Genomic DNA, 16648 nt, shown 5'->3' on the forward strand with positions numbered 1-16648 from the left:
AGCTCCACAGGATTGAATTAGTCACCAAGGATAGAGACTACCAGCTCAGATTTGCTTAAGGCAAAATAGAGTCTTGACTGTTGAAGTGAAGTCCCATGCTCATTACTGGGATAGTGGCAGGGTGAAGAATTGGTTTGAAGAACATAAATGTTTGGCCAGGTGAAGACTAATGTCCTGAATTACACCCACATGAATTCGGTTTGTTTGTTTGTTTGTTTGTTAAAGTACCCTGTAGTCCGAAATGCCATTTTCTGCCTGGAGACTGCATCTGAGAAGAGAATCAGCAACGTTTACACTCGGGCACTCATGGCCTATGCTTTCTGCTTGGCTGGCAAGGCAGAAAAGTGTGCATCATTCCTTAGAGAGTTACTGAAATCAGCAAAGGAAGTTGGTGAGTTTCAACCATTGGGGGAATTTGGGAAGTGGGAAGAGGGAACAGAACTTACTGATCTTAAATGCTGTAACTACTGAGAGTATAGGCACAAGAATCAAACTCTGCAAAGGAAGGCTGTAGTGAGGTGGGTGTTGGTCTCTTCTCCCTAGTATCAAGTGATGTAACAAGAGCAAATGGCTTCAAATTGCACCAGGGAAGGTTTCAACCCCCGGGAAAATGGTCAAGAATTGGAAGAGAGTGCCCAGGGAGCTGGTGGAGTAACCAACCCTGGAGGTGTTTACATATTTTTCTGTCATGGCACTTTGGGACATGGGTTAATGGCCATGGTGGCATTAGGTCAACAACTGCACTTGCTGGTGCTTGAGGTCTTTTGCAACAGAAGAGATTCTGTGATCCTGTGAAACAGCCTATGGAGTTGCTTTACAGCACATCTGTTGCTCTGTAGAGAACACCTGTGAGAATGATGCCAGGAGGCATCTCTGAGGCAGCAGAGGGAAGTGACACCCAAACCCCACTTTCATGGATCCATACTCTCTCTCTGTTTATTCAGATGGATCACAGCACTGGGAGCAGGAGGAGAGGCCTCTCTCAGAAGAATCTCCCTCCTTCCTTGACCATGCCCCATCAGCTGAGGTTGAGATCACCAGTTACGTGCTGCTGGCATTGCTCTGCAAACCCAACCGGACTCAAGATGATCTCACAAAGGCCTCAGGGATTGTGCAGTGGATCATCAGGCAGCAGAATCCCTATGGAGGTTTCTCTTCCACCCAGGTGCTAAAAGTCTCTTCCACTCCCCAGTCAGTCCTAGGAACTAGGGGACCCTGAAAGTCTCAAACACAGAGAGACCAAGCCTTTCACTTAGAGAGACCAAAATACTGACCCCCTGCTGTCTTCTTCATAACTATAGAAAGGTTTGAGCCATACAAGAGTAATGTGGCTAGCAACAAACACAGGTAATTGTGTTGGGGATAAGCACAGAAAACAGAGCCCCAGCTGTTGTAGGACCAAGATGTGCTCTGTAGTTCCCTAGAAAACACATGCTTCAACAGCATGAAAAACTCTAGAACTGTGCTCTAGACCTCAGGTTTTATGTTCTGAGACCTTCATATGAGCATAGAGATTCCTCCCACCCTAAAACATACATGCCATAATGAAATGGCTCCTTATGTATGGAAAGCCTGGAATTCCACACAAATTCAAGTTTTCTTTAGCTAGGATGGAGCACTTGTCACACTGTGTAGCTAACTGTATTTCATTATTCCTTTTCCTTCAGGATACAGTCATTGCTCTTCAAGCCCTGGCTGCTTATGGCGAGGCCACATACAATTCTGTTGCACAAAATGTAGTCAAGATCACTTCCAAAAAGCTTTTTGAGAAGGTATTTACTGTCAACAGTACAAACAGGCTCCTGCTGCAACAGACTCCCCTTCCTGAGATCCCTGGGAAATACAGCCTGACAGTGAATGGCAGTGGATGTGTGCTTATGCAAGTAAGGTTCTGTGCTCCTCTTCATTCTGTCCCACACACTGCACACAATACAGCCATGGTTTTGATGATTCTTCATGTGACTTCTCTTTGTTTTCCCCAATTATGTGATTTATCTAAACTGGGCTTCTTTAGTCTGTAGAAAATGAGGTTGAGGGGAGACCTCCTCACTCTCTACTCCCTTAAAGGAGATGGGGTTGGTCTCTTCTACCTAGCAATAATGGATAGGACAAGTGGAAAGGGCCTTATGTTGCACTGGGGGAGGTTTAGGTTGGGTATTAGAAGACTATGAAGGGGTTCTCAAACACTGCAATAGGCTCTCCAGGGAGGTGGTTGAATTCCCATCCCTGGAGGTGTTTCAAAGATACAGAGATGTGATGCCAAGAGATATCATTTAGCACCAGTCTTGGCAGAGTTAGACAATGGTTAGACTCAATGACCTCAAAGGACTTTTCCAATTGTAACAATTCTATGATTCTGTGGTTCTATTCAAACACATCCTCCCCCATCCCACATTCTGACTTGTGTGGAGTCACAGTTTGTGTAAGAGTCCTTGCTGATCAGCAGCTGGTTTCTCTCTGGGAGGTGAAGCTTGGTGCAAGCACCTTCCTTGCTAAAGAGCAGAAGTCTGATGTGTCCATCTTTGATGTAAGCAAGGATCCTTCACATAAAACCAAGAGCAGTATGGCTGGGAAGCTGCTCTAAGTTTGACACATGTATGTGGAGGGTTTTTTTGGAGGGCAAGTGAAACCCCTTGGCCTGCTTGAACAAAAGCATGTGTTTTTCTCTTTCAGGCAGCACTAAGATACAACATTCACTTTCTAGAGGGGGGCTTTGGATTTTCGCTCTCAGTACAGACATCGAAGGCTTCATGCCCACTGGATCGACCAGCACAGTTTGATATTGTCCTCACAAGCAGGTAATGTGCAACTGTGGCAGTTTCAGGCTATGCCTTTGAAAGTTAACTGCAGGTTTGTGGAGAAATATAAACCAATCCACAGCTGGGTGTAAAGAGGAAAGCCACAGATTGTTCTAAACACATCTCATTGGGCAGATGTGTGGGATATATTCTAACAACCTCACATTCTTCTTTCATTCATTCTCTGGCTGCTTCTGCTCTGCTTCGCTGGAGAAGGACCTTATCAGCCTGACCTTGAGACAAGAGCACTAACAATGCTCTTGGAGCTAACAGAACTCTCTAACATCTTTCTCTTTCCTTGTAATTAGATGAAAAGAGGGGGGAGATTGGGGGAGGAAGTGGAGCAGTTACCCCCGCTCCTTTTGTGGCCCCAGAAGGTTCAGGGGGGTTTCTGTGCTGTTTTCTGCCTGTAAATACCTGTTTAATATTGTACCTCCTGTATATCTGTACATATTCATTACATCCCATTGTAGAGTGTAGTCATTGCTTGTAAATACAGCTTCCATTTGCATTCCTGACTGAGCCAAGCTTTTGTTAATGCTGGTGGGCCAAACTACCACAGCCATCAATAAACCAGAGGCACAGATGACAAGATTCACAGAGAAGATTGCTGGTGTGTATTCAGTTCTGCTTATAAAGTCAAGAAACATGACCTGATCAATGTGCTGATGATATCAGCCTGCAACATATCACATCCCAAAGGCCTTGTGTCAGAAATCAGTGGAGGCAGCACATTTTTGGCCCCTTCACACTAGGAGTCACACCATCTCCCATCCAAGCCAAACAGCAAGCACACATGATTCATGCCAACCTCCTCACATGGCATTATGAGCCCAGGAGCAGAGATCTGAGGTTTGCTTTCCCAGGTATGATCCAGACTGACAGGAGTCTCCTGTTTCAGTTACACAGGGAAGCGCACAAGCTCCAACATGGTCATTATTGATGTGAAGATGCTTTCTGGCTTTGTTCCTGTTAAGTCTTCCCTGGATAAGGTAAGGAGCAAGATGAAATGAGTCACTCCAGAGACAGAGGAGAAGACTGGTCATGATGAAAATAGAGGGTTGGTTAAGACCTGTAAAGTGTTTGCATGACTGCACAGTCTTCACTGCTGGGTGGAGGGAATGCCCTACAGGTTACTGTGAGCACACAGCCTTTTACATATTGAAAACTAGGAGGGATTCCAGCTAGAGCCTGACCAGCTGGCAGCTGCATCTGGGAGCTGACACTGCCTGGGTAGGGAAAGGGTGGGAAATCTGCCAGACTAGTTCTGAGAACCATATGGCACTGGAGTCAGACAGTATTCCTCAAATGAGCTGCAGTTCCTCCTTGCTTCAATAGGGAGTGTAAAGTGCTCATACTCCCTTTAAAGTCAAATGGCAGGTTTTGCTCAGTCCACTGCAACTGTCCAGCAGCATTATTGTGACCAGCAGGACCACAGAAGGGATTTTTCCCCTGTACTCAGCACTGGTGAGGCCACACTTGGTGTACTGGGTTCAGTTTTGGAGCACCCACTACAAGAAAGACATTGAGGTGCTGGAGTATATCCAGAGAAAGTTAATGAAGGTGGTGAAGTCTGGAGAACAGGTCTTGTGAGGAGCAGCTGAGGGAACTGGGATTGTTTAGCCTGGAGAAAAGGAGGCTGAAGGGAGACTTTCTTGCTCTCTATAGCTCCCAGAAAGAAGGCTGTAGTGAGGTGGATATTGGCCTCTTCTACCTAGTAATAATAGTATCATGGAATCAACCAGGTTGGAAAAGACCTCAGAGATCATCAAGTCCAACCTATTGCCTAATACCTAACACCTCCTGACAGCTAAACCATGGCTCCAAGTGCCACATCCAATTCTTTTTTGAATACCTCCTGGGGTGGGGACTCCACCACCTCCCTGGGCAGCACATCCCAATGGCAAATTACTCTTTCTGGGAAGAACTTTCTCCTCACCTCCAGCCTAAACTTCCCCTGGCACAGCTTGAGACTGTGTCCTCCTATTCTGTAGCTCAGAGCTGACCTAATTACCTTTGATATTACATTTTTATTTAAAGATTGTTTTCAATATTCTGCATTTCATTGAAATTCACATCCAAAAAGCATGGTTTTTTGGAGTCTCCAAATGGTGCAAAGCTACTGAGCCAACCTCTACTCTTAGGAAGTTTCTGGAATCTGCAATTCAATAATAATGTAGTGGAAGAAAAATCAGACTCAGAACAGAACCAAAGCAGACAAAACTGAAGAATAACAAACAAGACAGCACCACAATGAGCTGGGTCAGCAAACCTTACCCTCTTAGAAAACCTGGTGGAGACCAGAGGAAGACTCAACCAAGGAAATGGCAATATATAATTGACAGGACAAGAGGAAATGGCTTCAAGTTACACCATGGGAGGTTTAGGTTGACTATTAGAAGACACTTCTTCACTGAAAGGATGGACCAGATTCCCCAGGAAGGTGGTTGGATCCCCATCCCTGGAGGTGTTTCAAAGAGGCAGAGATGTGGTGCTGAGGGACATGGTTTAGGTCCAGGCTTAGCAGTCAGATAATGTTTGGACTCAACGATTGTAAAGTTCTTTTCCAACCAGAGCAATTCTGTGATTCTCTGACTCGGATGCAAAAAATCAGCTGCCAGTCCTTGACACCTGACTAGGAATAGAATGAATCCCACAACCATTCAGTGGTAGGGTATGAGGTAGCACTTGGCTTTTAATGACTTACAAGCATATTTATCTTAATTTCCTTGTTTTAAAGCTTGTTGCTGGTCATGCAGTGATGCAAGTAGAAACCAAGAAAAACCACGTTCTCCTCTATCTGGAAAATGTAAGCTCTGTTCACTCTCTACTTGATTTTTCACAGAAGAAACTAACAGCATGTGATAGACACACCCACACATGGAGTGCATACTCTGTGAAGTGCATGTATCGTGGTCCCTTCCTCATCAGTTTGCTGACTCCTCAAAACATGCATGTACATGCTGCATGTAACATCCAAGTCTCCCAAAAGACTTCAAACTGATGCATTCCCTACTAGCAACTAGAAAGGAATAGGATAGGATAGGATGGGATGGGATGGGATGGGATGGAATGGAATGGAATGGAATGGAATGGAATGGAATGGAATGGAATGGAATGGAATAGAATAGAATAGAATTAACCAGGTTGGAAAAGACCTTCAAGATCTTCACAAGAAAAAAAATCAAACCCAAACCCACGTAGAAACTGATCAAAGTTTGTTCTCCTTTCAGCCAGTAGCAGATAAGACACCAGAAAAGATGTTTCCTTGGGTATATCTCTCTTGGTAGGCTTCTCACAGTCCTTCCAACAGGATGTGAAATACTGTTCTGATCCCTGGAAGGATTTCCATTCATTCTCTTATCCTAGTTAATTCCCACTATAACTTCTAAACCCCACTATGACTTCTAACCTAATCCCTGGTTCAGAACTGGTGTAGTAAAAGTACATTTGCTCGGGGTCCTGCAGAACTAACAACAAAAGCCAATGCCCCAGTGAGGTACATTGATTATCAGTTTCCTGGTGGCACACAATACCTGTGTCTGGAATGGGAGGGTCTGGAATCATCCTGAATGGGAGTGATGTGGATAATTAAGGACTGTTGTTTGGGACTTTCCTTCTCTTTCTGGTGACAGGTGTATAATAATTACAGAAGCAGGGTAGGAAACCAACTTCAGTTTCACTTTTAAACTCCTCATGATTCTGTGATTCTAAACACATTTCAGATAACAGATGTCCCACATCTGTATGTGTGGCATCAGTGCAAGTTGCCATCCTGATCTGCTCAAGAGTGTTGTACAAATGAAAAGACTTAATGTGATCCTTGTCACTCCATTCCCAGATCTCACAGAAGAAAAGGAAAGAAATCACTTTCTCAGTTGAGCAGGACTTCATTGTGACCAGTCCCAAGCCAGCTGCTGTGCAGATCTATGATTACTATGAAACAGGTGGGTCGTTGATTTTAATCAATGTGAAGCTCAGGAGAGGGATAAGGACAGCAGAAAAACTGCAAGCACTGAGGGAGAGCCTGAGCCAGGGTCTAGAGCCAGGGCAGAGATGCACTTAACTTTAGTGAGCTTATTCTCACCCCCAAGGAGACAAATAGGTGTGACTAGGAAGTTGCATGTGCCAGAATGAGGAAGATATGAAGGATCTCCAGTTTAAGCTGAGTGTAAGACATATCCACCTCGAGAAAAAGTGGACTCTAGGCTAACAGGAACATTTCTTTCCATCTTCTCCAGAAGAGTATGCTGTGGCTCAGTATATGTCACCTTGCAAAGAGGTTGCTGCACAAATGGATTAAAGATTGGAAAAGGTAAGTGAAAGAACAAAAGCAGCTAAGAAGGTGAACTATAAGGCAGCACAAATAGATTGGTAGGGTGAATAGCACCATAACTATTCTTGCAGAAACAGGGTATTCAGTCTCCACCAGGCTTCTCAGGCAGCAGCCAGAAGGAGTGGCAGATCCTGTCTCAGGACACACGCTCAGTGGCCTCCAAGTGAGGACCACATTGCTGTTCGTGGGAAGAACTCAGCCTCTAGGATGAAAGCCAAAGTTCAGAATAACAGAGAGACTGGGAGATAGCTTCAAAGTTTCCTCAAAAGCATCAGCACTTAGGAATAATCCACCTACAGCTATCACAGACCAGGTTGGAAGGGACCTCTGGAGATCATCTAGTCCAACTCCCCTGATAGAGCAAATGTGCCTAGATGAGGTTGCAGAGGAACATGTCCATGGGGGTTTTGAAAGTCTCCAGAGAAGAGAAGCTTGCAAGATTTCCCTCTGAAACCTACATTTCATGCACACAGCCTAGGTGCTTCACATGGATTTACAGCAACCCTTTCCTGAGTAGTTAATGCATTACAGGAGGGGAACAACTAAGGTGACATGAATCATAGAGGTGATGTGGCCAGAGGTGTGATGATCTCTTGGTGCTGGGGAGGTCCAGGTCTGTGGCTTGCTCTTCATAGCAGTTATGCTAGCTGTTATCTGCTGAGCAGTTCTTGAGGAACATGGGCACAGCTTAGACACAGCTTGCTTTTATCTGTTTTGCATGGAGGGGGTTGAATACCCTGTATCCTGATACCATATTTTATATCCTGCAGCTGTCTGTTTGTTTGCAATGAGGTTATTTTCACTTGGATTTTCTCCTTCAGGAACATCACAAATGTTGAAGATGTGGTCAAGGAACCTATTGTCTTCAGTCCTGGAAAGGGTCATTTTACCTTACTAATCACAGTGACAGTCCATGATGCCATTTGAGCTGGTGTCTGATTCTGTTTCCTTTCATGGTACATCTCATCAGATCTGTATCATAATCACATATGCCTTTCCATCAATAAACCTCTCTTTTACAGTGGGCATTGTCTTTTTGCTCAGTGTCACAGAACAGACATTTTAATCTAAGCAGGGAGGGAGTCTTGATGGGAGGAAGGCTCTACAGAGGGACCTGGGCAGGCTGGCTGGCTGGGCCAAGGCCAATGGGATGCAATTCAAAGAGGGACATTTCATATGCCAAGCTGAGTTTCACCTTCCAGCAGCATCTTCAAAGAGTACCCCAACACCTTTCTGTCCTACATAGTAACTACATGAATCCATCACCAGGCAGCCTTTACAAAATGTCATGCAGAAATATGTGTGGCAGTGTCAAAACTGGGATGTCACTTCAGGACATGGTTTGATGGCCCTGGTTGGACTCTATGATCTTAGAAGTCTTTTCCAACCAAAACAATATTAACACTCTATGTCTAAATATTATCTCACTTTAGGACACAAATCCCTTGTCTGGCTTGTAAAAGAATCTCTTGGAAGATTCTCCATGCATGTGTGGTAGGTTAAGGGAACTCAAGAATTAATTGGTATAACCACAAAGAAAGTCCTCCAAAGGCTCAGTACTGAGTATTGTGCTCAGTCTAAGAGGGACAGGGATCTGCTGGAGAGGGTCCAGTGGAGGGCTACGAGGATGATTAGGGGACTGGAGCACTGCCTGGTGAGGAGAGGCTGAGGGACCTGGGGCTGTTTAGTCTGGAAAAGCTAAGACTTAGAGGGGATTTAATAAATGTTTATAACTATCTGAGGGCTGGGGGTCAGGAGGGAGGGGACAGGCTCTGCTCACTTGCTCCCTGTGGTAGGACAAGGAGCAATGGATGTAAGCTGCAGCACAGGAGGTTCCACCTCAACACAAGGGGGAACTTCTTTATGTAAAGGACACAGGGCACTGGAACAGGCTCCCCAGAGAGGTTGTGGAGTCTCCTTCTCTGGAGACTTTCAAGGCCTGTCTGGATGTGCTCCTGTGTGACCTGAGCTAGATTGTATGGTCCTGCTCTGGCAGGGGGTTGGACTCAATGATCTCTTTGGGTCCCTTCCAACCCCTGACATCCTGTGCTCCTGTGAAAGGCTAGAGAGAGTCCCAGGGGGATGGGCACTCCTTTCCAGGCTATTGTACTATGTTTTTCTATTTAGTTTTCTGGTATCTTACTATTTAAGGTGGGTGTGCAGCTGCTATCCTCCCCCTTCTCTCCTGCTCTCCGGTCAGGATGTGCGCGCATTGTCTCATGCCGGGGAGATGGCTTTGGCTGGCAGGGAACTTCCATGCTGTAATATAGATGCTCTCGGGCCTGCTGGAGCTGAGGGGAGTTGAGGTTTATGGAAGGATCTGGGAGGGTTTTGCCTGGTAGTTCATGAATGTATTCCTTCTACCTGAATACCTTTTGCATATGTTGGTAAATACCATTTCCCTTTGAACACCCGATCAGTATGGAGCTCCTCAGAGTAAACGTTCTGTCCCTCTGCCCTGGGCAGCTCGTGGCTCAAAACTTGGACAGCATGACAAGTCAAAATAAGAAAGGTGGGTGACAAAGATCTCATAAAAGATTTGTCATGCATGATAAGTTAAAATAAGAACTTGGGCACTTTGGGCCACGATTTAATGGCCATGGTTGGACTTTATGATCTTAGATGCCTTTCCCAAGCAAAAAAAAATCACAGAATCACAGAATCACCAAATTTGGAAGAGACCTCAAAGATCATCGAGTCCAACCTGTCACCACAGACCTCATGACTACACCATGGCACCAAGTGCCACATCCAATCCCCTCTTGAACACTTCCAGGGACGGTGACTCCACCACCTCCCTGGGCAGCACATTCCAATGGCTAACAACTCTCTCAGTGAAGAACTTTCTTCTCACCTTGAGCCTAAACTTCTCCTGGCACAGCTTGAGACTGTGTCCTCTTGTTCTGGTGCTGGTTGCCTGTTTGGAAGCTCTCCAGCCACTCTGACCCCAGCCTGTAGCTCTGCATGAGGTTGTTGTGGCCAAAGTGCAGCACCTGGCACTTGGATTTGTTGAATGCCATCCTGTTGGACTCTGCCCATCTGTCCAGTTGGTCGAGGTCCCTCTGCAGAGCCCTTCTGCCCTCTAACTGACCAACACTGCTGGCTCCTGTTCAGCCTACTATCAACCAGTACCCCCAGGACCCTTTCTGCCTGGCTGCTCTCAGCCACTCTGTCCCCAGCCTGTAGCTCTGCATGGGGTTGCTGTGGCAAATGTGCAGCACCTGGCACTTAGACGTGTTCAATCTCAAGCCCTTGGACTCTGCCCAGCCTGTCCAGGTCCCTCTGCAGAGCTCTCCTATCCTCTAACTGATCAACTCCTGCCCCCAGCTTGGTGTTGTCAGCAAATTTACTGCTGATGGACTCAATGCCCTCATCCAGATCATCAATAAAGATGTTAAAGAGCACGGGGCCCAGTACTGATCCCTGGGGCACACCACTAGTGCCTGGCTGCCAGCTGGCTGTGGCACCATTCACCACCACTCTCTGGGCTCAGCCTCCAGCCAGTTCCTAACCCAGCTCAGAGTGCTGCTGTCCAAGCCAGGGGCTGCCAGCTTGGCCAGGAGTTTGCTGTGGGGGATGGTGGCAAAGGCCTTGCTCAGGTCCAGGTAGACTACATCCACAGCCTGCCCCACATCCTCACAAGCACTGGGATCCAGTCCCACAGTGGCTTATTTGCAGTGGTCTGAGGGTGGGAGGTGACCATGCACAATGCAGGAGTAGGAAGAAAAGGATGGGTCTGTCATGGAGTGTGTGGCAGGGGATGACCTGCCATGCAAGGGCATTAACAAAGATTTAAGCAAAGATGCAAGTTCTTCAAGTGCTGAAGCCTAGTACATGTTTTTGAGGAGAAAGTTCTTCACAGAGAGAGTAATTGCCCATTGGAATATGCTGCCCAGGGAGGTGGTGGAGTCACCATCCCTGGAGGTGTTCAAGAGGGGATTGGTTGAGGCACTTGGTGCCATGGTTTAGTCATGAGGTCTGTGGAGACAGGTTGGACTTGATGATCTTTGAGGTCTCCTCCAACCTTGGTGATTCTGTGATTTTGACAGGATCCACTTCACCAGGCAGTTTGCTAGAGCTGTGTGTGGACTTGTTCAGTGAGAATTAACCATCGTGTCAACACAGACTAGAGACTCACAGAACCACAGAATCATAGGAGCCTAGGATCATTACCGCTGGAAATGGCATTTGGGATCCTCAAATCTTCCCAGACTGTTTTCTTTATTTTTTTGCCAAAGGTACTAAATAATTTGAGGCAGTAGGACTTGGGACTTGTGCTTCTGATTTCCTCAAGCCTGGCTTCTCAACAACCCAGATGTCTGAGTCCCCACAGGCAGCAGGGTGCTCGAATACTCATAAGATCAAAGGTAGGAAAGAATGGCTCAGATCATCAAGTCCAAATGCCAACCTACCAGCCATGTGTGACTTTGGGACTTGCACAGGGATTGCCATCCAGGATATGCATGACATTGATGGCATAAAAAGCCATCTCATTCAGCTTCACAGACAAAGGTTTTGTAGGGTATGAAATGGCTTTGGGTAGGAGGCAGATTTCCACACCGAGTTCCAAAGTCAAAGCTTGACTGGCAGTAGGAGGGAAGAAAGAAAGGCTGTGGATTTTGCTTTCCTGAAACATCCTGACCCACAGAAACTGGCTCAATTTACATGAGTGTCAGACTGCACTAAAACAAGTGAAATTACTAGTTACAGTCACAAGGCTGCAAATAAGAGCAGGCCGAGTGGATGTGAATACAGGATAGGCATCTTCCTGGGGGATTTAAGGCCAGTTAATCCAAGCCTTCAGCATTCCACATGAAACTCATATAAAATCTCCCTCAGGTCTGGCCAAATTGTCTTCTGTTCAGTCAGACTTCATTTTCTGGGAAGGAAGAAGGGCCTGGAGAAAAAGCCACAAAACCACAAAGCTGCATTTTTATCATTCTTCTGCAGACCTCTTTTCCTCTTAGGCCAAACTTGAACTACTAAAACATCATGCACATATTTCCCACTGCAGACCTCTGCACCCTCAATATGAAACTAATCTTGAGACTCAAACAGATAATTGCCAGTGGCAGTCAAATCTAATAAACATCCCATGCTCAGACTCTTCCTATAGATGTTTAGATCTATACCATGACCTTTTTGCCTCCCACTCCCATGGGGACAGCAATATTCCCTAATGGAATCATAGAATCATTAAGATTGGAAAAACCTTTCAGATCATTGAGTCCAATTGTCAAGCCAAAACCACCATGGCCAGTAAACCATGAGGTTTACTGCCATGAGGACTTTCACTTCACTATGGCCTGTGAAATATACAGAATGCAGAATTAACCAGGTTAGAAAAGACTTTTGAGATCATCAAGTCCAACCTCTCACCCAACACCATCTGATCAACTAAACCATGGCACCAAGTGCCTCATCCAGGCTCTTCCTAAACACCTCCAGGGATGGTGACTCCACCACCTCCCTGGGCAGCACATTCCAATGGCCAATCTCTTTTTCTGTGAATAATTACTTCCTAACATCCAGTCTCAACCTCCCTTGGCACAGCTTGAGACTGTGTCCTCTTGTTCTGGTGCTGGTTGCCTGGGAGAAGAGACCAACCCCCACCTGGCTACAACCTCCCTTCAGGGAGTTGGAGATAGCAAGAAGGTCTCCCCTGAGCCTCCTCTTCTCCAGGCTAAGCAACCCCAGTTCCCTCAGCCTCTCCTCACAGGGCTGTGCTCCAGACCCCTCCCCAGCTTTGTTGCCCTTCTCTGGACACCTTCCAGCAACTCAACATCTTTCCTAAACTGAGGGCCAGGGACACAGGACTCAAGATGTGGCCTAAGCAGTGCTGAGTTGTTGTCTCCCACACAACAGTAAACCTGTACCTGAAGAGCTAACAACATTTTGTTAGCTGGAGTTGTTAAGAGAAGTCTCAGCTTTTATAGTGGCTGTTTTCCCACCTGTCCCCATGCAAAGGTGATGCAAGCGCTGAAGAGAGACATTCCTTGGCTAAAGCTGCTGCTTTCCACCAGAGATTCTAAAGTGAAAGTGCATTGGGCCACCTTAGGCACAATCCTAGTGTTGTCAAGAACTGTTTCCTCAGCTTTTATTCTATTAAGTATTCTTTTACACACACACATCTTCCAACCAGCACCAGAACAAGAGGACACAGTCTCAGGCTGCACCAGGGGAGATTCAGGCTGGAGGCTAGGAGGAAGTTTTACACAGAGAGAGAGATTGGCCATTGGAATGTGCTGCCCAGGGAGGTGGTGGAGTCACCATCATTGGAGGTGTTCAGGAGGAGACTTGATAGGGTGCTTGGTGCCATGGTTTAGTTGTTTAGGTGGTGTTGGGTGATAGGTTGGACTCAATGATCTTGAAGGTCTCTTCCAACCTGGTCTATTCTATTCTATTCTATTCTATTCTATTCTATTCTATTCTATTCTATTCTACAAGCTAAAGGTTGAAGTTCAGATTATTGCCTTCATTTAGCTTTGAGGATTGAGCATTGTGCAACACACAGTCCACGAGGTGGCAGAACTGGAAGTGCCTGAGGGAACTGGGTCTGCTGAAGTTTGGAGGAAAGGAGGCAGAGGAGAAACTTTCTTGCTCTCTACAACTGCCTGAAAGGAGGCTGGAATGAGATGGGAGTTGATCTTTTCTCCCTAGTAACAAGTGATAGGTTGAGAAGAAATGGCCTCAAGTTGCACCAGGGGAGGTTTAGGCTGGCTATTAAAGGGAACTTCTTCACTGAAAGGGTTCTCAAAGCCTGGAACAGGCTCCCCAGGGAGATGGTTGAATCTCCATCCCTGGAGTTGTTTCAAAGACACAGAGATGCAATGTTGAGGAATGTGGTTTAGTATCAGGCTTGGCAGAGTACTCAATGATCTTAAAGGTCTTTTCCCACCCAAATGATACCATGATTCTATGACCTTGGGTTATAGTCCTGAGAGATTGTCTGACCTGCAGTAGCTCTGTCAGCAACTGCCTCAGCAAACAACTGTATTATTCTGTTAACATAATATGGGCAATGCTTCTGCCTGTGGGTACCCTTTTGTTCTTAAGATATGTATAAACCTGGCCTTTGGCTTCAAAAGATCACAGCACCCATAGCTGTGCTGCGATTGGATGCCACACACGGGGAATACTGCTGTGTGCTGAGCATATTTCATCCCCCCCAGCACTGTGGATTCCTGATGGGTTAAAGAAGGCAGGGTATGGAGTTTTCTAATAAAAGCACTACCCAACAAACACACTTCCTCCACTTGAAAAGTCTCTGGCAAACACTGTCCCTCCGTCTCAGCTCCTCCTTACTGCCTCTCCCCATTTCCGGGTGGGTCCTGGCCCCCAGCCCTTATCTCCTCCAGCCCCTGGGGTGTTTACAGAGCAGTTATAAAGAGGCTGACCCAGCAGAGAGTGAAGGGGAACTACAAGGCACAGGAAAACAGCAGCGCCGAACCGGTCTGGGTGTCTGCTTGGCTCACCAGAGACCTGCTCTGCACTATGGTGAAGGACAATCTGCCCAGCAAACCAAGCATCCTGCTCCTTCTCCTCTTCTTCCTCCCTGGATATTCCTCTCCCAGCACTGAACCGTAAGCTACACATGTGGAGGTGGGGAGGGAGGTATAGGTTTTTCGCTTCCATTTCCTTCCTTTCTGTCACTCAGCTCTGCTAGTTTCTTCCACTCCTGCCCTGCATCAAATCACTAGCCAACCCCTGAGCCTCCTGCACAGCTCTGCCAGTGCTCTCCATTCTCACCCTCCCTGTGACACACTGTCAGTCCAGCCCTGGTCCAGCAGAGCTCTGCCACCACTCCTGCCCTGCAGCTGTCTAATAGTTGAGACCCAGATCCCCACAACATCTTTGCTGAGCTATATTCCTACCTAGAGGCCATCAGGTGTCAGGGGGGTGTTTGTGGGCATGATGTTAGAATCCATGTGCACTTACCTTTCCTGTAGTATGCTTGTTTCAGTCACTGAGTTATTTCTCCCCATTCTTCTGCTGCTTTCTTGCTAGCTTGCTTTGCTTCCTCCAGTTTCTTTCAAGGCAGTTCATTTCCCTTGGCAGCATCAGATGTACTTGTTCCCAAAGAGGGTCTGTGACCTAGATTCTTCTCCATTGGCACAGAGCCTGGTGCTGGCACCCTCCTGGGGGCATCTACCCCAGGCTCTTGAGGGGAGGGGCAGCCCAGGATGGCATGAGCTGACTCGAGTCTGGCTTCCCCAACCTCACCTGCCAAAGCAGGTTGCTCCAGAGCCTTTAGTCTGGATGGAAGCAGCCTCACTCTTCAGAGCCTGGCTGCTGTCACACGCTGTGCCTCTGGCTGTGCTGCAAAAGCACAGTTCTTACCAACACACATCTGGTAAAGTGTCCCACAGAGATTTCATGCCCAAAGGCACCAGAGCAGAAGGCACAGCAGTACTACTATCCCTTACTTTGTGGTCAGAGGTGCAGTAGTGACCACCTCAAACAGTTCCACTTTTACTCTACATCAAGCCCTCATTCACTTGCCCTCTTTGGGTGCTTCTGGGACAGAGAGCCAACAAAAGCTACCTAGGACTCAGGCAGAGCTCTCTGGTCTCCCTACAGTAATCTGATGTAATTAAGTGATCCCAATTAATTCAACAAGTAATTAATGGTTGGACTCAGTGGTCTCAAAGGTCTTTTCCAAGCAAAACAAAAACTGATGAAAATTTACTACTCTTCAGTCATCCCTGCCCAGGATCAGAGGGAAAGGGAATGAATCCATAGTGCTCAGATGTCTCCTGCTTTGAGCAGCATGCTGCCCTGTCTCCTGATCCCAGCACCACTTGGGGAGAGAAGAAGGAGGAAGGGCTGAGAGAGGTGGAGCAAAGTGGGGAGGTTGTGCATTAACCCCAGCCAGCAACTAAGCACCACATGGCCACTTGCTCACTCCTTCCCCCACCCCAGTGGGAAGGGAGAATTGGGAGAGAGAGGCAAAACCCCATGGGCTGAGAGAAGAGGAAGGTAACAGAGCAGCACATACAGAGAATACTCAACAGGAATAAGAATGATAAAATACTCTATAAAATGAGTGATGTACACTGCAATTGCCCTCCACTCAGAACCCATCATCACCACCCAGCCTAGGGGCTCTGTCCCCTCACATTGCAAGGGCTTCCCCCAGCCACTTGCTCCCTTAGATCCTGGGCATGACATCACCCTGATAGCAAATATTGCAATGCTGGCTTGCTCCAGTTACCCTGGCTGTGGCCCCTCCTCACTTCCTGGGAAAATTAACTCTCATGCAGCTGAATGCATCATCCACCTCCTATTTTATACCATCTGCATCACACCCAGACCCTACACTTTCCAACCATTTGCCCCTGCTTTTCCTGTCCTCTATATGTGCACACAACTACACAGACATCATTTCCTTCATCCATGGGCTGTCCCTCTACCATGTCTCTCGAGTTCATTTAATCCATGGCTCTGGGGCTCCGGCACTCAGAACAGCCTTCCAGGGCAAGGCAGATGATGCTGCATCCAGAGATGGAGTCTG

General features: G+C 46.9%; 2 protein-coding genes across 2 annotated transcripts in view; both read left to right on the forward strand.

Moving 5' to 3' along the window:
* Nucleotides 1–7112, forward strand: part of LOC104306902 (ovostatin-like) — a 39829-nt gene extending 32717 nt beyond the window's left edge. Inside the window, exons 28-35 of the mRNA XM_054163956.1 lie at nucleotides 226–391; nucleotides 945–1165; nucleotides 1668–1883; nucleotides 2674–2798; nucleotides 3700–3790; nucleotides 5539–5607; nucleotides 6640–6745; nucleotides 7040–7112. Coding sequence (XP_054019931.1) covers nucleotides 226–391; nucleotides 945–1165; nucleotides 1668–1883; nucleotides 2674–2798; nucleotides 3700–3790; nucleotides 5539–5607; nucleotides 6640–6745; nucleotides 7040–7101 — 1056 coding nt within the window. The 3' untranslated portion in view covers nucleotides 7102–7112. The remainder of the gene's footprint in view (nucleotides 1–225; nucleotides 392–944; nucleotides 1166–1667; nucleotides 1884–2673; nucleotides 2799–3699; nucleotides 3791–5538; nucleotides 5608–6639; nucleotides 6746–7039) is intronic.
* A 7313-nt stretch (nucleotides 7113–14425) lies between these two features.
* LOC104306904 (alpha-2-macroglobulin) overlaps nucleotides 14426–16648 on the forward strand; it is a 61107-nt gene continuing 58884 nt past the window's right edge. The window contains exon 1 of the mRNA XM_054163962.1: nucleotides 14426–14717. Within this exon, the coding sequence (XP_054019937.1) occupies nucleotides 14629–14717 (89 nt within the window). The 5' untranslated portion in view covers nucleotides 14426–14628. The remainder of the gene's footprint in view (nucleotides 14718–16648) is intronic.

This window comes from Dryobates pubescens, chromosome 8 (assembly GCF_014839835.1).
Source record: "Dryobates pubescens isolate bDryPub1 chromosome 8, bDryPub1.pri, whole genome shotgun sequence".
NCBI lineage: Eukaryota > Metazoa > Chordata > Aves > Piciformes > Picidae > Dryobates > Dryobates pubescens.